Source organism: Ambystoma mexicanum, chromosome 4q, assembly GCF_040938575.1.
Source record: "Ambystoma mexicanum isolate Mex_15411 chromosome 4q, UKY_AmexF1_1, whole genome shotgun sequence".
Classification (NCBI taxonomy): Eukaryota; Metazoa; Chordata; class Amphibia; order Caudata; family Ambystomatidae; genus Ambystoma; species Ambystoma mexicanum.
The window spans coordinates 249,868,542-249,890,696 of record NC_090928.1 but is presented as its reverse complement, the minus strand read 5'-3'; the positions used below and the strand labels follow the sequence as shown (position 1 = coordinate 249,890,696).

The 22,155-nt window shown below is 44.5% G+C and overlaps 1 protein-coding gene across 4 annotated transcripts in view; it reads right to left on the bottom strand.

Moving 5' to 3' along the window:
• Window positions 1-22,155, bottom strand: part of HNRNPLL (heterogeneous nuclear ribonucleoprotein L like) — a 649,202-nt gene that overhangs the window by 347,387 nt on the left and 279,660 nt on the right. For all 4 annotated transcript variants that reach the window (XM_069607810.1, XM_069607812.1, XM_069607811.1 and 1 more), the window contains one exon: window positions 20,753-20,871. Coding sequence is in view for 1 of the 4 variants with exons in the window: in XM_069607809.1 (XP_069463910.1) it covers window positions 20,753-20,871 (119 nt within the window). In the remaining 3 variants the exon portion in view is untranslated. The remainder of the gene's footprint in view (window positions 1-20,752; window positions 20,872-22,155) is intronic.

Sequence of the window (22,155 nt, the reverse complement as noted above, 5' to 3'; positions counted from 1 at the left end):
CAACAGATATATGTGGTTGGACGCTTCTTGTGGGGACCACATGCTGTGAGCCGTCTGCTGAAGCAGAGGAGCCCCCCCAATCCTGTGAGTGATGCGTCAGTCGTTAGAGTGGCCTCTACTGCGAGGGTGGTGAAGATCCTCCCCTTAAAGAGGTTTTCCCTCGACCACCACTGCAGAGAAAACGAGGGCTGGCGAGACAACTACCAGATCTTACCATTGTCCGTTGGCCTGGCCCCACTAGCTGTTGAGCCACTCTTGCATGGGACGCATACGAGCATGAGGAACCAAGTAAATGCAGGACGCCATCATCCCCAACAGTCGCATGGCCTTGCGTACCGTCTCGACTGGCTACATACTGACGGATCATAAACAGCATGTTTTGAACCCTCTTGTTGGAGGGCAAGACGAGGCAGTCTTGTCTGAATTAGAGCCCCTAGAAACTGTTAGACTTGATTGGTTTCTAGGCTGGATTTCTTCTCGATGGACTGAATAAGAGGTGTATTTTCTTCGGAGTGTTCAATAGGCATGTTTCCTAGGACCCCCTGTTATGAGCCAGTCCTCGTGTAAGGGTAAACCAGGACGGATAGTCTGCGCAGGTGTGCTGCCCCTAATGTCAGTACCCTTGTAAACACCCTCAGTGCAGAGGCAATGCCGAAGGGGAGTACTTTGAACTGATAGATTCATGATAGAGGACAAGCACTAAGTATTTTCTGTGCGCTGGCAACATTGAAAATGAAAGTATGCATCTTTCATGTCCAGTGTTGCCATGTAATCCCCCTGTTTCAACAGCGGGATTACTTCCTCTAAAGTGAGAATACGAAACTTTTGAGGTTTGCCAACTTGTTCGCTAGGCGCAAGTCTAGCACAGGGCGCATGGTGAGATCCCTTTTTGGTACATTGAAGTACACTGAATAAATACCCTCGTTTACCTGTAGAATAGGGACGCTTCTATGGCATCCTTTCCTAGAAGGGTCTGCACCTTTTGCAGTAGGATTTGCAGGTGGTCCGGCGACTTGATCTTGGCGGTCTGTATTGGGTTGGTCGGGCAAATTCTATACAGTACCTGTAGGTGAACGTCTTTAGTACCCATTGGTCGGTTATCCCCTCCCATGCGATAAGGAAAGATGTTATACACCCCCCCCTTACTGGGGTTGCATTGGAGGGGACTTGGATCTGCAGGTCATTTCTGACCAGAGGTTGGGGCGCCTCTGGGGTTGGAACCTCGTCCTCTACCTTTCCCACGCCACTGACCTCTGGGTGGATAAGTGGTGGCGGTGTTAGACCCTTGTCCCGAATTCCAGTAGTTTCCTGCATTATACTGGGTCTAGGAAAAACTAGGATTGCCACTTCCTCTCTGAGGAGAGGGTCTCTGGGTAATCGGTTGAAGGGACTTGAGTGTCTCGTGCTCTATCTTGCGGTTTCAAGAGCATCGTCCACTGCCTTACCAAACAGGTTGCTTTCCTCAACAGGTTTGTTAATTAGTGATGCTTGGAGTTCCTTAGCCATGCAGGTCTCTTGAGCAAGGTACCTTGTGCCAGGGTTCTCCCGGCCGGCTCGGCAGCGTCCAGTGTTCTTGAGCACATTCTGGTTCACCTGCTTGCCTTCGAAAACTATGGCGAGCAACTTGGTTCTTGCAGGTTCTGGCACTACCTGGAGGCCTTCTTGTAGAAGGTTCCACTAGACGTTGCATACCTGGCCAATAGCATGGCGTTATTGGCAATATGGGTGGTAAACGCAGCAGCCGTTGTTATTCTCTTTCCCAGTGCATAGAGTAGGCCGAAACAGCTTCTCCACCCTAGGGTTTACCGACCTGGTCTGGGCCGGTGTCAACAAAGCAGGTGCCAAACTCCTCTTAATGGAGTTCAACTAGGGGATGGCATGGCTGGCCGGAGGTTTTTCTTGGAGTATATCCTCCACGAAATCAGAATCTGGTAAGGCCTCTTGAGTGGCGATCAGAAAACGGTCAGCCGCCTCCTTCAAGATGGCGTTGAACGCCATCTGATCGTCCACTGGGGAGGCTTGCCGATCTGGAGTGGAAAGGGTGGGGGGGGAATGTAAGCACAGGACATCGGGGGCCTGGGTGGGAGTAGGGGACGTCCAGGGCTGAGCATCAACCGGACGGCTGTCCTCCCAATTGTCCATAAGACCCGTCTGATCAGCCACATTGTAGTTTTCCAGAAAGGTGCCATCTTCATCCTGATCATAAGTGTCCATAACATCCTCATCTGTGAGGACGCAAGTAAACACTTCATGTGGCTCCACCTCCAAGGTCCTTCGAAACTTTGGTACAGGGGTAGAAGGAAAGTCTTTGAGGTCTCTTGGGAGCAAGGGCCTCAGAATAGGAGACACATTTTTCTAATCTGTCCATACATCCTTCAAATTTCTCCCTGGTCCATGAGGCCTCCTTCGACCGCTCCTTCAATCTAACTGCCAAAGTAATCCTAGCGATGCTGTCGGCAATGGTAGTAGAATCCAGGCGGTCTACTGGCTGAACCGGATGCTGAGAGCGGTGAACTAGGGGCTGAGCAGTGGATTTTGCCGCGACCCAGGCCATTAAGAGGCGTCTGCGCGTCCTCCTGGAGTGCTTCGAAGTCTGCGTGCCTTTTAGTGTTAGCGCCCTTGACTTTGGATAGCCCAGTTGCAGGCCGCGACTGCGGGGAAGGCTGCCGATCAGAGGATCCCAAAGATTTTGACGGTTCATTGGTGCGCTTCGACACAGTAGCCGAAGCAGAACCTTGGGTCGTGTGTTGGTGTTCTGATCGTGTGCGCCCCTGTCGCCGGGTGTTTTCCCCATAGCGTGACTTGCGTCACGCCTGGCGGGGTCGGTTGTCGTGGACTGAGAGTGGTCCGCAGTTAGGTCAATGGCTTCTGACACAGAGGCCTGGTCATCGCTAGTTTCCCACATAACTTTAAGCAGTTGCAACAGCAGGGGTGGTGGGGGGGGGACTATTCGGCCTGCGACATGCTGCGCTCCTTAAGCGTTTTAGGGAGCAGGAGTCTACAGGCAGCGCAACTCGCTTCTTTGTGGTTGAGGGGCAGACAATTGTTGCACCGAGCGTGCAGCGTGCTCGTCCTTCCAAGGATATTTGGCCCTGCACGAGGGACAAAATCTGAATGGCGTCTTTTCCATAGCGGAAGACAATTAGAACGATGAGGAAACCCAGGGAGCAGAGAGGGTGAAAGAGGAAAGGCATACTTTTAAAAGATATGGCCACCCCGACCCCACTCTCCCTACTGTGTAGGCCGGCCAGAAGGCCCGGCTACATGGACGGCAGCGCCGCCGGGAGCAACAGGCGTCGAAAGTCCACAGCAGTCTTCGGCGTGGTTTCACAGGATTCAACAGTTGAAGTGACTTAATGGGAAAAACTATAGTCGATAATGACAATAACGCGATCTCTATGCAAGCGCTCCGCTTAGGGCGACCAGTAATCTGGGCAGAAAAAAAACAATCCGAGGGATTTTGGGTACACTACACGTCAGAGATAGTGTTACAGACATGCCTATGCCGACTTCCCCTTTCGATCCTCGAAAGACAAGATGCAATACTCTGCAGTTACCACTGGATGTCGGACCATATGCACAGCATGTGATTCTAACCAGATAAACAAGCACCAGAAACTGCTTTTATAGAGCAGTAGCTGTGTAAATTACTGTCTGGATTTAAATGTGGACAACACCACCTCACTTGTGGACAGCTGATACAGGATTAAGGGCCCACCTGGCAAAGGCTACCCGGACACACCCTTAGCTGTGAGTAAAGAGTACATTCCGATTGAAAGTTTTTACCAATCTTGTCTGGTCATTTTTGCTAATCCGGTCGTAAAAAAAAAAAAAATCACTCGAATGGGCAGTGATGCAAATCTTGCACAACTGCAAAATCCAGGTGAAACACAGAAATTGGGTTTTTTCATTTACAGGATTCTTAATGAACTCCCCATCCGCCCCCCTTAATTATACTCGCTCATGCTACACTTGCCTCAAAGTGGGAAATCTTTCACGTTGATGCATGGAGTGTGGGAAAAGTTTCTTTGGGAGAGTATGCAGGACTGGGGGGTGGGGGGGTGTGAAGTGACCAATCTTATGTGGCAAGCAGGGTGTCCACCAAGTAAGACCCAAGCACTCTGTTGATAGGAGCAGTTGGGCTTACTTTTAGAGGATAGGCAAAAGTAAAATTAATCCCCAACTCGTATTCATTCCACACCACTCATAATAAATGTCGGTCACCAACAAAGTTATGTTGGTTTATACAGGCTTAAAAAAAACAGATTTGGGAAATGTGAAAGCTGAATAAACAATTAAAGTTGTGACTGCTGGAAGTTACTTCGCCTCCATTCGTAGCCTAGACGAGGCTGGTTAGCTTCACTGCAATAGCCATCACAAGTTACCTTTGACCACCCCTTACCCCCCCCCCCATTTCCACCGTTGGAGTAGAAGGCCAAGTGGTGCTCTTCAATCCAACATGTGTCATTACCACTGCATTGCTTATACAAGGAAGAATGTGTGCCTCCCCGACACTATAGACAGGGCCATATTAAAAGCATCCGCCGCATAGAGGATCACCTCACCTCCCCCCCCCCCACATCTAGACTGACCCAATCCACCTCTGGTGAATTTCACCCCCAGAAAGGTAGACTGGGGCATCGATAAGTCACTCCAAGAAAGTACAGAGGGTGCACAGAAAAGACTCCATAGACCCAAAGGACTGGACCTGAAGTAATCGGCTGTCAAGGACATGTTACGCTCTCAGAATTTGTATCGCGCACAGTCACCCAAGGGTATTATGGCGCGCAGGACACAATCAGCAGAAGGCTAGGAACAGACTAAAAAAGTAGGGTTTTTAAAAGATGGAGAAAAAGGAAATGGTTCTCAACCTGCCTAAGAGCAGCTCGTAGGTTATTCCATAGTTTAGCCGCAGAGACTGAGAAGACGCGATCCCCAGTTCTTGAAAGGCGGAATTTGGGGATAGCCACCAAGTGCGCGGCTGCGGAACGAATGGCTCGACCAGGCAAATAGGGCTGAAACTTATCCTGTAGATATTCTGCACCCTGATGGTAGAATGCTTTGTGCATCAGACACAGAAATTCGATCCTTTTTGCTACTGGTAGCCAGTGAAGGGAACGGACCACAGGACTGATGTGCGACCCATACGGGGAAGAGGTGGCTACCCTAGCTGCCAGATTCTGAAGGCAGTGTAGCCGATGAATTAGGCCAAGAGGCTGAGCCACAAAAAAGGCATTGCATTTCCCTAGTAACCATAGAGGCCACAACCAGAGGACGAAGATGGCTAGGTAGGTACGGTAGAACACCACAAAGTAAACATAGTTAGAAGTGCCCTGTTTTGCATACAGCATTCACCTGAGCAGACAGAGTGAGGCAGAGAGGTAAACCCCCAGATTCTTAACCACCATCAGTGGGGTAGGACACCAAAAGCAGTGGGCCAAAAGGAGGAAGCCCAAGAAGCATAGTCAGGTGGGGGTGAGGGGGAAGGGAAGAACCCACCACCAGGATCTCAGTCTTGTCCCCATTAAGTTTCAATTGCGGTTCATCCAGCCCCTCACGGCCAGTAGGCACTCACATAGCCGGGAGGACACCTCAGACTGGTCAAGATCGAAAAGGACCAAAATCTGATCGGCATACGCATAGCACCAAAAGCCGTGGGAGCGGATGAGACTAATCAATGGCTGAACAGATGTTGAATAGTATAGGGGACAAGACAGACCCCCGAGGGACGCCACAGGGGAGGAAAAAGAAAGGAATGGAGGAAGAGACAGAAAATGGCCCCCATCAGACAGAAAGGATGAACGCCACACCAGGACTGGACCACAGAGGCCTGATGCTGCCATGCGGGACACAAGAATGGAGTGGTCGACAGTGTCAAAGGTCGCTGACAAGTCAAGCAATATCAGGGCACCCACGACACCCCGGTCGACCAGCATGGTGAGATCATCAAGGACACCAGGACACACACTGTTCCACATGCCACTCAGAAGCATGACTGAAAGGCGTCGAAGAGGGGACTCAAGAAAAGCACACAGTAGTGAGAGACCAAACATTCCAACAGTGTAATAAGAAATGGAAGGATAGTTAGCAAGAACAGAAGCATCCATGGGTGTTTTTTTAAGTAGGGGGATAACCATTGCCTGCTTAAGATTGTTAGGAAGGATGCCCGATTGGCAAGAAAGATAAACTGCTTTGGTAACCCAGGGAATGATAGAGGGCATCATTTTTTTTTTTATAGCTGAATTTAATCAACTTTTAAAAACAACATGTTATGTACAATAAAATAGAAAAAAAAACTAAACAAATAAAAACAGGTTCAAATACAAAAAGTGACAAGCACAATAAGTACATTTCTATACACATTTTTTTTTCTTCCCCCCTCCTTTCTTAAAAAGAGAAATTTATAAAACAGAATGAATATTAATTTTAACTTGGCTCATCCGGTCATATTCATTTGCTGAGTTTAAAATATAAAAAAATAAGAAATAAGTTTTTAATTAACTTAGATCTCCCACTTTAAGGCATTCTAGAAGGTTCACATCATGTAGAAAACGAATAACATTGATTCTGAGTAACATATTTTTACCTTCAAGTATCATTTGCCATAATGAATCTGAAGACAAGTTAACATATTCTTTGAGAGTAGACTTAAGAAATTGAGTTTGTTTCATATGCAAAGAAGTACATTCAGTGAGTAGATGTTTAAGTGTTTCTTTTTGACCAGGATCGTCACAATGTCTACAGCTATTATCAAACAACAATTTCCGTCTCTCTGATATCTCGCGTGTTGGGCACAGATTGAATCTCAACCTAGAAAATTCAATTCGATGTGCAACTGACGGGGACTTAAGTAAATATGGTTCCATTGAACCATGTTTTTTATGAAACAGAAAATAATTTTTAAAGTCACAATTTTGCACAATGCTCTCGAGTTCTAATCCAATCAGCATCAAACATCATGGTTTTTGCCTTATTAGGGTTTTCAATTAGAGTTTGCAGTGACACATCTGCTTCTGCTAGTGCATTAATCGCAGTTTGGCGCCATTTTGACATGTATAATTCTTTGCTAGTAAACATGTGGGTTGACAAGGTGCCTATCAGCATCAAAGTGTCCATGGTCATTATGCATTTACGAAACAAAACTAACAATGGACCAGAGGTGTCGAGTGTATAAAGAAATCAAGCCCAACTCGGGTCTAATCCAAGAGATAGAAATACAATTTGGAAGTCCTAGACATCGTCTCCAATACAGACTCTCCAGTCTACTCCAAGACGATTCAGGCATTAGTTCCTGTGTTTTTGAACCATAAAGGAGAATCAGAGTGACCTTTTGACAGTAGAAAGTTACTGCTGGGATGATGGAAAACTTCCCCAGCCTTGCCTGGATGATCTTTATTTGTGCAAGCATCTGGGTCAATTTCCCAGTGATGGTATGCCAATGTGATTGAGTTCTAACATTAGAAATGGTCACACCTAAATAGGTGTATTGATTGACCACTTCAATTTCACATGTATTAAGATGCCAATAAAAATATTTGCTTTGCTTTTGCTGTTTTGTAGAAAAAATAATAATTTTAGTTTTAGAAAGATTAACGGATAACAAATTTTTTTGAGTGTATAAGGCTACTCCGTCAAGTAAGTGTTGAAGGCCAGAGGGAGTTTTTGAGAGAAGAACAAGATCATCCGCGTAAAGCAAGGCTGGAGTTGGTTTTAATGCTAATTTTGGGGGATCTCCCACTCTATGTGCAAAACTTAAACCAATGTCTGAGATGAAAAAATTGAATATTGATGAGGCTAACACACATCCCTGTTTCAGGCCCCTATAGGTTTTGATTGGAGGGGTTAATGTACCTTCACAAGTCAGTCTGATCTGAATTGTTGTCCCTGTGTGTAGGGCATGAATTAAAGAAATTAAGTACGCTGGACAGCCTGCGAGATTCATTCACGCGAGACAGAGTCAAAAGCAGCTCTTAGATCAATAAAAGCCAAGTAGAGCGGCTGTTGCTTTATAGAATGGTCGTTTAGAATAGATGTTAGGGAGAAGAGATTGATGGAAGTTCCCAAACCCTGTATGAATCCTGTTTGACACGGATCATGCTTGAATTTTCGATGCGTCCATAAATTAAAGTCTCGCAGGACAAATCGTGCGAACAGCTTCCCAGGAGCATCAAGAAGGGCAATCGGCCTGTAATTCGAGGGATTAGACCGATCACCCTTCTTGAAAATTGGAACAATTATTGACTGGCACCAAGACTCAGGAATGACGCCAGTTTTGAGTATTTGATGAAATATACGGTGCAATATGGAGGTCCATTCAAGCGGGTACTGCTTGAAAGTGTAATTGGACAGGCCATCCGGACCAGGAGCTCTGGAGGAGCTAGATTTCTGAATGTAAAATAGAATATCCTCATCCGAGATTTCCATTTGTTCATAAGTTGTTGAAGGTGGAGGGTTGGGGGCTTGGAATGCTTCCGGCAGGGCATACAAGTTCTTAAAGTGTTCAATCCAAACGCGTTCCAGTACACCATTTATCTGTACAGGGGCCTGTGAATCATGATTTGACAAATTTAGCAAGGACCATATAGCAGAAAGGTTTTTGGCGGTAATGGCAGAGAGCATTGCTTCACCATCATGTTGCAATTGAGTGAATCTATAGCACCTCAACCAATGTTTGTATTTGCATTTAATAGTTTTTATGGTAGCAAGTCTAATGGCAGTTGGTAAGTGCGCAGCACGACGCTTTTGGAGATTCACCCAGTTCTTTTGATTTTGTATCTCATGATCAAAGGTATGTTTGTGAATATGATGAAAATGGGAATTGAGACCAGTTTTAGAGCGAAACAATGCCAGATGAGTGGTGTACGACTCCTGTGGCTTGTTTATAGTTCGTTCAGCAGTAATAAGCTGCTTAAATTGGTCCAATTTTTTAGGCGTCCAGCGCAATCTTGTGCGAGCATTATTAACCACAACAGAAGTAATATAAGTAGATTCTCTGAAAACGGGGGAGGCGGAAGATAAGTTCCACCTAACAGATAGGAGATCATGATCACTAGTGTCAAGTTTAATTATTTCAAAATTAGAAATTTCCGAGAAAGTGTGCTTATTGACTAATACAAAATCTATAGTTGAAGTTGAAGCACCTCTATGCCACGTGGGGTGAGATGGAATGTCACCATCACAAGCACCATTTAGCATAATAAGGCCACGATATTTCATTAGCAGTTCCCATTTCAAGTAATCTTGTAAGGATTTGCTTTTTGAATTCGGGAGACAATTTATGTTGAAATCACCAACTACAAACAAATGGCTAATTTGTCTGTCCTGTAAGATGATATCAAGTAAGTTCTCCAATTCAAAGAAAAAAATGGAATCTAGTTTTGCAACCGGATTACGGTAAAGATTTATTAGAGCAACAGCACCCCCTTGAAAAGTAATTCTTACCAATTGTAAAAAATGATTTGGAGCAAGCCAAGGACTAATTTGGAAGCCCAGACCACATTTCAAAGCGACCATTAGGCCTGAGGACGGGCGACCCGTAATCCCAGCTTTAGCTGGGTTCAAAATTACATCATAACCACTCCATACAGGTCTTTCCAACAACCATGTTTCTTGGAAAGCAATTATCGTATGACTCAATAAAGTAGCATCCATAGTGGTCATCAGATGGGAATAACCACGTGTGTTCCAGCTGCAAATTCGATGTTCAATGTTATGCATTTGCAGTGGTGGTTACTTCTGCTGATACCAGACTTGTGAGTTGGTTTCGTGTCTTGGATTAGAGTTAGGATGACCTTGTGAGTGCACAAAAGGTTTGGAGGAAGAATACAACCTCAGTTTTTTTATTATTGGGGTGTTGAAAGAAGGGGCTGTATTAGTCGAATCTTCTAAATCAATTGGGTCAAGAGCTAATAGGAAGCCCCTTGCAAAGAGCTTCATCTTGGCTTGCCATAAGGAGTTACGAATAAGTGCAGATGATACCCAAATGCGAACCATTGACCAATCTTGATCATTCAAAAATTCAACCTGTGAGATGTCCTGTGTGGAGATACCACTTAATGAGTCTATGTCATTCAATATTGCTAGTACACTAGATCTTGATAGATCATAGGAAGGAAATGGGGCATCTCGACATTTAAGAATGAAGCGATGATGTTTATTGAACGATAAAGCATGTCTAGATTTAGATGGAGGGCATGCATCATTTATACATTCATTCTTGCGATTTTTTTCAATATTGTCAGGGAGGTGACAGTTATTACAGTCCCTATGTATTGGGATCGATTGTGGGTCATGTGATTGAGAGTAGGGGGCTGAAGATCTTAGGATGGAAGGTTGATTGTGTTTATTTGCTGAAGATTTATAGCTTAAAAGCTCTTCTATTGAGTCTCTAATTTCAGCTCGTACATCCGCCAGTATGGTGTCAGTCTGCGACAAGGAAGATGAAGGAGTTTGTTTCGAGTATTCTAGTGACTCGAAAGTAGAAGGTTCGAAACATGTAGTTGATAGTATGAGAGGTGACTTAAATGCCGGCAAGAGCATCGGCTGGCTTGATAATGATTTGAGTTTCAAGTATTCTTCCATGGATTTCTTAATCTCCGCCCGTACATCTGCTAATATAATATCAGTTTGGGACTTAATGCCTGCAGGAGCGGTTTTTGAAGTCATTACTACGGGTTTCTCTTGTAAAATAGGTTTAGAAATAGGTAATGTATTCAATGTAGGCGAAAGATTAGGAATCAAGTCATTAGCAGGTGCAGTTTCGGTTGAAGGAAGAAGTGAGTCCAATGGCTCACAAGATTGAGTAACGATAGCTTGAAGTAATTGATCTAAAGGTTCATGGTCATCATTACGAGGACCAAATTTCTCAGTTTTGCATCTTGATGACTTTCGGGAGTTTTTACGCTTTGTTTTAGTTACTTTGTTTCTGTTGCTATGGACCATTTGAATGTGCTGTAACTGTTTGATGCATTGCTTGGTGTTTGCACCTAAATTTGATCGACTCTTAGTAGTTGAAGGTTGAGGAGTAGCATCGGCATGTGAATGGGCATTAAATATATTAAACAAAACCGGTACAGCGTCAGAAGTTGTAGGCTTGTCTACAGAAACAGAGGAAGTATGGTCAGCTACCGGAAGGGGAACCTCAGATGTAGAGGACTCTGAAGCTTCAACTGGGCGAATAATTTCCGGAAAAGACGGGAGAGCTGGAATAATGGCTTCTAACCGTCGGATGGTCACTGGTGTATGGTCTGGGTTTATAAGAAAACAACTGGAATCTACTACAAAGGGGGAAAGAAGACATTCATCAGTTTGAGTGCTTTGTGATGCAGTTCTTATATTGAGTGCAGATACAAGAGTGTGAAGCTGAATTGATTGTTGTAGTATTCTATTATCCAGAGTTTCATATAGTTTAAGCATACAGTTAACTGAAGAATTAATAGCCGCAAGAGCAACTTCAGTTAATGCATTAGGGGCGGCAAAGCAGAAGCAACAGGGAAGGGCAAAACTGGAAGCTGTGACGGTCTCCTCGGAGTAGGATGTAGAAAAGAAGCTGACAAGGCGATAGAATTATCGTTTTTCTGATCAAATAGGCTAGGGGAAAAAATATAGACTCCCGTTATGAATCTTTGAGGCTTCAAGATTTACCGGGGACATACACTCTAATTCAACATGATGCGTAGTATTTATTGTTGGATCCAATGGAGACAATACAATTTGAGCAGCAGTATCATTAGAGAGTGAATTCTGCGTAGAGGTGGGTGTATGGATCCTAGATTCAAAAGATGGATTAGGGATAACCTCATGAGGTGGAGCTATGGATGAAATATCGTGAACAACATGATCAACGTCATTTGGCTCTGCTGATAAAACAGCAGGCTTCATTACTTCAGGCACAAGTAAGACAGAATTTTTAATAATCTGAGAGTCTGTGATTGAAGTGTTCAAAACCTTCAACGGAAGACAAGTTAAGTCTGTGCATGGATTACCTGGGGACGCAATGGCCACAAGTGCGTTAGGTATAGTAGGCTCACCTTCAATATCGTGATTGGAGTCCTGAGATACTGCATAAAAATCACGAATGTCAGCGGAACCCATTTTCTTGCCATGAGTGAGCGTGGAATGTCCGCTTAATTTGTGCTTAAGCGCTATCATGGGGGAGGCTTTAGGCGTTAATGGCTTTAGTTGAAATGTAGCACTTGATACACCCAAGATGGCCGGCATCCCTGATTTAAGTGTGTACATTCAAATGATAGAGGGCATAATAGCTTTAAGTACCTTGGAAGGCACCAGGTCAGAGGAGGCTGCCGACTTCAGTAGGCGCTGCTCTAGAGACATCTTCCATGGCAAACTCAGGAAAATGAGACCATGCTGAAGATAGAGAAGTGGAACCATCAACTACAGTAATATTAGCTGGAATTGGGGCAGAAGACCCAATAAAACTATGGATAGCCGTAATCTTAGTGACAAAGAACTCCTAGCCAGTCGCAGAGTTGTTGAGTGGGTGCTGCGGTAGGAATAAACCTAGTGAAGGAAGAGAAAGTCTTCAACCACTGAGAAAAGATATTTGGATTGGTTAAGTGCAGATTTCACTTTAGACGTGAAATAAGACTGCTTTGCGGCACGCATAAGTGCACGATATTCGCAAGTGAGTTGACCGACCAGTTTTGCTTTATGGTCATAGGACAGGCGCCACTTGCGCTCAGCTCGCCTTGCTTTCAGGTGGGCTGTTTCGAGCTCATCCGTGTGCCAAGGTACAGATGGATTGGTCTTCTGCCAGGTTGTTTTAAGAGGGGCCACCAGATCGGCGGCAGCCTGCAAGGTCTTAAGACAGAAAAGATAAATCAGATAACGGTATTTCGGCACGCTGTTGATGTGTGTACAATACATCTATGCATTTATATCCAATATTGTGTCCGTTCAGAGTTTCTCCATCACAGCCCCCTCCACCCTGGTACATCGCAAGTGTGGTTATGGGATCCGCCTTAGGGAGGTGGAAAAGGTGAATTTCCTTCCCAACAATACACAGGGTCTGCATGACTCAAAGTTTGCGGGTTGTGGAACTAAGTGCAGTGTTAAGTGGTAAGAAGAATCTTACCTTTCCTCTCCTTCACCCACAAAACACTCACAATCGTCGCCCTAATCATGTCGAGAATAGACTATGCAAACAGCCTCTCTCTTGGGACACCAGAATACCTCCTGAAGAAACTACAACAGATCCAAAATGCAGCAGCCAGACTCCTCCTAAAACTATCCAGAAGAGACCACATCACTCCAGCCCTAGAAACACTGCACTGGCTCCCAGTCAAACATTGATCACCTTAGAAACAATGTGCATAACACACAGGGCAATCAACGGACAAGGAACTTAATTCCTGCAAAAGAAACTAACAATCTATAAGCCCACAAGACTCCTCAGATCAAACAACAAAATCTGCCTGGAAGAAAAACTATACCTTAAAAAAACTTGGGGGCTCCTTCTCCCACCTAGCCGCAAAAAACTGGAACATCCCAAAAAAAATAAGAAACAACAAAAACCACCTAAAATTCAGAAAATGTATGAAAACCTGGCTCTTCAACATCACATATGAAAACTGAAAAAACAAAACCAAACAGGAAACAGTGAAAAGGAGGACAAATCTAGGACAACAATGACAACATCTAGAACCAAATAAAGAGGCTCTTACTACAACAAGTGAGACGACTCCGTCTACTAGGACACAAACGACACCCATAAGGACAGAAGCCAGCGTCCCTAGCCAACTCCCAACAAACAACCTTCACCCACCTGATAAATGCTACTACAGATCATACCTGTATAAAGTTGGGTGAACATTAGCACTTGCCACACTAATTAAGCTGTGGATATTGGTAGGGGCATGGACCAAAGGGAGTTGTAAAACAGAGGCCACGTAGGCAGCCACTTAACAAACCCACTAACAACTTCACCCTCTCCATACACATCTCAAATTCTAACCAAACAACCACAATCTTACAACACAACAATCCGCACAAACTTCACTACATTCCAACAACAAAACAAAATCACACAGACCAGCACAACAGCACACAACGTCTTCCGACAGTATAACACCCCAAGCCCAGCCAACGGAATACCGGGCTGAGGCCGCCAACAGCACATCACTGCTCTCTTGCACTTCTCCAGCTCATCCCACTAACTCCACCCCCGCCCCTCCGTACCCTCCCCCCAGAACAGCCTGAGGAACACTCCAGTAGTGATAATGTTAAAGGATATTTGTACCGTGCACTAACATACCTCAGGTTCGGTCCTCCGGAGGCCATACCAATGGTAAAAGGCATCATACAAATGCCATATTACATTACAGGAAAAAGGATAAAAGAGGGAATCTTGGCAGCACATAAAGAGAACCCCACTACGCTACGAGAAGCACCATGAAATACACATCGTCCAGGACTATGCACATAATATACTAAAAGAAAGTGCCTGAAAAAGGTCAAAAAGAAGTTTCTAGCATTCGGATTGGCAGAATTATTTCACCTTTGTGAAGTGTACAGTGAGCTACAACGTGGCAGCAGAACCTCCTGAGCGAGATACATTGCATAGAAATGGTGATTTGAACCATGCTCGTTCTCGGAGGGGCTCTCACACTTGTACATTTGTAAAACTTAGGGTTTTACTAAAGTCACTAAGGGCAATCGGGATGTGGACCCCTTGCTCACTGTCTCAACTGCACCTCACAGATGAAGACCAAACAAGGCTGAAACATGTCTAGTATTGGTCGAGAAGAGAATCGGCTAGCATTTTGGTGCTGGACTGCCCTGTGGGTGGGATGAGGCCGATATTCAAAATGATATTTCTCCTCTGAAGGGTACAAGGAAATTAAACGCGGTTGTTGACATGCCGAGTGAGATATATCCAACAGAACATGGTTATTTGAACCATTTGTTCTCAGAAGGGCTCCCCATTTCTGGAAGTTTTGAAAGTGGAGGGTATTTTGGAAGGAGGAATAACGTGTTCTCGGGGAATCACGCCCTCTTAAACTCAATCACGGTGTTGTGAAGTGTGGTCTCTAGCTCTATGCCATAAAGTCAATTGCACTTATGGGTTATAAGTAGTTTTTTTTTATATGAGAAGACTGCATTAGTCTCCTGTAGAAACGCAGAAAGTTTGGATGGCTACTTTGCATCTTATGAGGTTTTACGTTAAATGCACGGCCATGTTACCTATAGAATATGTTTTCAGTTACAAGTATTAGCATATACACCATATTCAAATGCAAGACTACTCTCAGCAGATATACAAGTGGTATAAACTTAAGCAGTGTGCTTTGTGTGAGATAATTTATTGGATTCGCTCCACATCACATGATTTGTACTGTTTGAAAAATGCAAAAAAAAAGTTTCTTCGTATAACATAAGAAACTAAGTGTATAATGTGAATGTAGAATCCCTTAAAATAAGAATACTGACCACCACGCGGATACTGCTGTACAGACCACCTCCACCTGAGCAGGAGCTCACCCTGCGCCATCCGTGCTGCAGGAGCAGCACCAACCACATAGAATTTGCGTCAGGATCAAAAAGGTACGCTTTGGGCACAATTGCTGTGTGCCTGAAAGCCACTTATGTGATTATTTCAACCTGCCACGATAATTACTCCATCTTGTAGTAATATTTGCCAAAGTGATCCGCGAATACCAGCGCCTGCATTTACAAGGCAGCACTTTTTGATATTGATTTGAGAAGAAGCCACTTCCATTAAGACACACGAGGGGCACTCCATTCTAAAATGGCCGCCGCATTGAATTCCAGCGACCCTACCCAGTGCCAGAGTCCATATGGGCAATAGGAGCGTGTGGATTGGCTAGAGTCTGCTACTTCATCCAATTACGCTGTGCCAAGTTAAGGCCCAAGAAAAAAGGCTCCTGTCCCGAAGCCGTCCAGAATTTCCGGAGGCCAAGGCCCGTCACTGCCCATTTCCTCCCCCCCAGGATCCACCCATCAAAGTCAGGCAAGCCTACACCGTTGACTATGCTCACTGATTCCCTCGACTAACCATGGCGGTCGGGTAAGCGCAGCCCCTCACTTGAACTATCCTCAAACTTTTACCTGCTCTGTGAGTGCGTGTAACTGAAATACTTTTACCTGTTCTACAAACGTGCGCGCCAACGATGTTAGCAATACTTATTACTAGAAATTCACCGCCTACACTGTTTTGCACCCCTGCCGCCTAGCCTTAATTAAGTGTATCCCCGCCCGCAACTGCACACCTATCCCTCCTGATCGCCATGCCCCAAGTATCAGGCGGTGGTTCGCCTCACTCCCGAGCCGATCCTGACCCACCTCCACATATTTCCTGAACGTGAACTGATATACAGCATTAGCTCAACACGTGCCCTTACATCTGCCGCATGTTCTTGAGCCACCTCAGGCTATCCTGCAGCGCCTTACCATTACGGGAGTAACTGCATCATTACTAGATATATCTTGCTGTAGCTACCTAATATTTCGATTTGCCCTCCGACTCAAACTTGCTCCGTGCCCATTGCATTGCTTTGTTCCAGTTTCTCAATGAGATACAAGCCAACTGTATTTTTGCACATACAATAAATGTTTGTGTGCCCTCCTCTGTCCCAGCATCTGATCTGTGTCAAGACTAGCTACATTCTTTATCCGTAGCAACTCGTTTTATATGCACACTGTCAACCATTGATTTTTCATGTATGATTATACATGTCATTTATATCTTGCCCAGCATGAACGGTGAACCTGTATTCGTTACATATGCATGTATGCCCATTGCCAAACTGCAAATGTCATCCGTATTGTGCCCAGTGCGAATTGTGAACGTATTTGCTTATTGCACTTTTCCACTCATCTCAAATGTGATAGTTCACCATACATACAATTGATTGCTATTCATGCCCTCCTCCGTCTTGGTAACCGATCTGTGTCACTCCCAGTGGCATCCCGAATTTGACGTTATTCTTGTTTAAGCCCACTGGCAACCATTGACAATCTATTCAGATTTGTGCCCCTCACCCACATTTGATCTCACTCTGCCGTGGGCCGCTACGCATTACTACACAAATCTGTCTTAGTTCTGCGTCCCAATCTAGCCTCACTGGTACCATATATGCACTATGAACACCACTACCCACTGGACACTATACCTACTGTGCGCCCTTCTGGCAATACGCCAACTGGCCACAGGTACCACACTCGTACAACACCAAACTATGGCAAACTCTGTTCCTATAGTGGGTTCCAAACTTACACCATGCCTGCACCTGTTGAAGTCTTAACGCTGGGACAATTAAAACTACCAGATTTTTACCCGCGCCGATTACCGATACCGAATTTCTTAAACGGTACACAACAGCTGCTTGCTACAAGACCATCTGCCACTCGCAAACACCAATTCAACCACAACCTACCTACCCTGCTCCATCTAGCGAGAAATCTTAAGACTACGCGCTAGATTAACTAGACTCCATGAGCCACAAGCCAGAACATTACATAAACCATGTTCCCCTCCAGAGAAATACCCTTCTGCCAAAATGTATCCCAGTAATAAAAATAACGCCACAACCTAACTCTGCCATACCTATTCAGTTAACTAGGCAGGACATACTATAGACTAATCCTCCCAACATTAAGGGTACACTACTCAACGCCCGATTTTTGGTGGCACATGCAATTGAGATCGCTGATCTGATCCAGGCTGAAGATTACGACTTCCTAGCAATTACAGAGTCTAAGTTACACGCAGCTTCAGGCCTTGCTCTCCTACTAGCAGTACCTGACAATTATACCATTCTTAGAGCAGAGAGAGTTGGCGCCAGAGGGGGAGGCTTAAACTAGCCCCATCACCTGCGGTAAAATCCTGCAAACTACTTACTATTAAACTGCCCATCTCTGACTCCCGAACTCTTACAGCACATTATCTACAGACCCCCAGGTCCTGTTGGTACAATCGAGGAGGGCATCTCCATAATACTATCTGACAACACCAAGGCCTCCTCACAACTATTACTGCTCAGGGATCTAAACCTTGGCTACAATGACCCCAAGGATCAACAAGCTCTAGCAATAGCCAACATGCTCTCAGAACATGGCTTTATCCAAAGAGTGACCCAGCCCACCCATCACAAAGGCAGAACCCTGAACTGGGTGACTGACTTAAATTGCAATGCCTCTATAACCACCATCACTCCTCAACTTTGGACTGATCACTTCCTCCTGTCTTTCACCGTGGCAGCTAATCAGCCCACCACGAAGATTAATTCCCTAGCCCCTCCTCTCCTCACTAGGAATAAAAGGAACATTACGGCGGATAAAATCTTACCCCTAGTAATACCCACGCTCAATTCTTTGCTAGCCTCAGCCGACCCAAACACTCTCGTAGAGTAGTACAATACTAGCATGTCTAAAGCCTTAGACCGCATCGCCCCACTAAAGCTGTGGAAAAGCAAACCTAGAGCTCACCTGAACTCCTGGTTTACTCCACAACTCAAAACTCTGAGAACAGAAAAGAAAAACTTGAACTCCTCAGGAGACATTCACACCCCGAGGAAAAAACAAACTTGACCAATATCTATGCCCAATACAAAAAATAAAATCATACGTACCAAACAAGAGACTCATAATAATATCATCCACCAGGCCAGCTCAAGTACCAAGGAGCTTTTTGTGATGGTAAAGGGAGATGGAAGCCCCTATACCGCCCACAGACAACTGCCTGAAAAACAATCTTTGGTGTGCCAACATCCAGAATGCCATTTCAAGCAAAATCACCCTCCTCCAGAACAAGATTTCTGACAAAAGGGAGAACTTACCCATCCCACCCTCACTTGCCAGCACCACAACGCAATCTATCAAACCGCCTCATCGCTTCAGATTCACACAAGTCTCCATCCTTGAGGTAGAAAAAAAACTGTCAGGCAGACAGCTGCCCAGCCCAGCCCAGCTTATCAAAGATGCCACGAGAGACATGGCACCTTTCATTGTTAAATTAATATACTCCTCCTTTCCATCCGGCACCGTCCCTAACAATCTAAAGGAGTCTTGGGTCCTACCTCTCCTGCAATCTCTAGACCCAGCCATGCCTACCAATTACAGGCCAATCACCACAGTACCATTCCTTCTTAATATTTTAGACAGAGTAGTCTACCTACAAGTATCTATAGACCAATCACCTCCTGGGAGTCCGCCAATCTGGTTTCAGGCCTCCACATGGTACTTAAACGGCGCCGATTGATCTCAAAACCCAGATCGATGAGCTTAAAGAAAAAGGAAAAAAATAGCTCCGCTGCTCCTCGATTTTTCCGCTGCCTTCGATCTGGTGGACCATAATACTATGCAAACATCTCGACTCAACCACTCACTTTTCACAGGAAGCCATAGCATGGATCCAATCCTTTTTGAACAATAGGCCTATGAGAGTTTTCTCACCATCAGCCGCAGCCAACCCCATCCCGATTACATGTGGTGTGCCGCAGGGTTCCTGGTCTCGCCAACAATGTACAACGTATTTACAAAGCCATTTTTCAATGATCTGGACCATCTGGATGTCACCTACACTAATTATGCAGATGACACCCAGATCATCATACCCCCCCCCCCCTCACAGAGGACTACGGCAAGGACACTGCCCTTGTAAATAACAAATCATACAGGCATGGATGGCTGCCCATGGCCTATGCCCGAATGACAACAAAACAGAGATCCTCTTCCTTGGAACCACAGTCAACCTAAACAAACAACTCCAAATATACTTCATTCAATATAGATGGTAACCACATCAAAGTGGTAAGAGGTAAAAACTCTAGGATTCAACTCACACTTGGCAAACAGGTCAATGCCATGGCCTCAGCCACAGCATAAACATGCAAGCTGATCAGAGCCTGTAAACCATTCCTATACAAGGCCAGCTGCACTACCCTAGCCACAGCCCTTATTCTCTCCAAGCTGGACTATTGTGATGCTTTGTATTTGGGTGCAAGCACATTATCATTAAGATCCAAATCCTCCAAAATGATGCCCTCAGAACTGCGCAGCACATACCAAGAAGGCATACCAAGAAGAGAACACATTTCAGAGCTGAGGAGACAGAACAAATGGTTATCCATAAAAGACAAAATATTGCTCAAAACTGTCACTAACCCACAAATGCCTCAACAAAGCTGCCCCACTCTACCTCTCTGAGAGAATCACCAGGAAAAGAACGCCCTACTAGGACAGCTAACTCCTTCTGCCTGGTAGTTCCCAGATTTAAAAAAAAAAAAAAAAAAAAAAAAAAAAAAAGCCAGGGGAAGCAGCTTTCCAGTCATGGCAGCACAACAATGGAATGCCCTCCCTACACTAAGAGTGGACCAAACCTTCCATAAATTCAAGCACAATACTGTAAACTGGCTCATAGCCAATGATCGCTGACCCATCCCATTGCCCGACCATCCCACACCACTTTGAATCATCCTCATGCTGTATATAACTGCACATGTACATAATTACTGTAATTGCCTGCACATTGAGTCCTTTCTATGTATATTAATATGTTTATCATTGTAATTTCTTGTATACCCTGTTGTAACCTTGTAACCCATGCCTAAAGTATGCTTGTAACTGCTGCGCCCAGATACTATCGGGTGTGGTGCGTATTACAAATAAACCTTTTTAAAAAAGTAACAAATGTGCAGTTTCTATTTGTTTGATTGTTCTCACTTGACAAGGCCATCACAATGTTCTGTTAAATGACTGGTTTAAATTCCTGTACCTTATTTGTCCAAATTTTTGTAGTGCATCCGTCAAGTCAGCCTCAACAACAGATTCACAGAGTCCACGCACGTGAACCACAGGAGAAACAGAGACTTTGTGGTGGATCCCGCCCCCATCCTAAAGTAGTAAAAAAAAGAAACTGTTAGAAACAAAAGGAACACGTAAACCTGAACGCTTGCGAAAGGCAGCAAACAAATAAAAAAGCCTGCTAGTGGACAATGATGACAAGATTGAAAGGGACGTCTACAGCAGTACTTCACACTACACAGGAAGAAATAGAAAAACAATACTTCCATTAAAGTAACTTTCTGTAGTTGAAAAATACCCCATGAGGTAATAGTTTGTGAGGTAATCATTTTTACAACAGCAGCAAAACACCATTTAGGGCTTGAAAACCCCTTCAAACACTGTCATGCATCCCATAGGATTGCATGATAATGTGAACATTCATAGAAATTAAGTGCACACCAGGATGGGGTACTAGAACATTAAAAAAAAAAAAAGGAGAGGAAATGGGGACTTGCCAAAATGGCTACAAAATAAACCTCTGATCTTGGCCAAATAACTTTGCTACTGCTTAAGATTCCTTTGTTAGCCAAGTCTTGATGTAGTAACCCTGTGGGAGACTAAACAACACTTGTCCTTGTTATAGGGTAACCCCCCTTTTGGTTTAGGCCTGTACTACACAAGTTGTTACTGTGACTGTTAGGCAAAGTTTGCATGCAGTACCCTCTAGGACCACTAGACACAACTTGTTAGCAAAACCAACCTTGGTATAAGTCTGTAACACACAATTTTTGGTAGCGAGCTGAGCAGCCAGGCTTATCTCAAGAGGGAATGTGAGCTGTAGTGATGTTACACAGTGGTCTACAATCAGACTCTTATACTCAAGGTTTCTTGGTAAAACACTTACCAATTTATTACACAGTTAGAAAACATTCACCAAACATTTAACTAAAAAGGAGGTAATCAATATCACACAAAAATATTCTACACTCCTTGCCAATACCCGATTCGGAGGCATTTAAACTACTTTGAAGGAGGAACAAAAGGAGCAAAAAGGCATAAGTTAATAAAACTAATAGTAGAGGTATTCTTAAACAGTGCAAATAGTTTGAGTTCACCAAAGGAGTTGGTCCAATGCAAAAGGTAGGCCACAGCCATTGGGCTAGAATCTTGTATCAGTAAAAAACGGTTCTGGTAGTTAAAGTCTTTGCCACGGTTCTCAGAAGTAGTTCACATACGAAGTTTTATGTCGGGCCACAAGCTGACTAAGCCTGCAAGTTGCCAAAGTTTCACACACTTTAGCAGTGGGAGGTAAGTTCTCTCGGTCGGGTTTTCACAGCATCTTATGTGGAAAAAAAGATGCAGCTGAAGAATTCTGTTCCTCAGTCGTGGGGA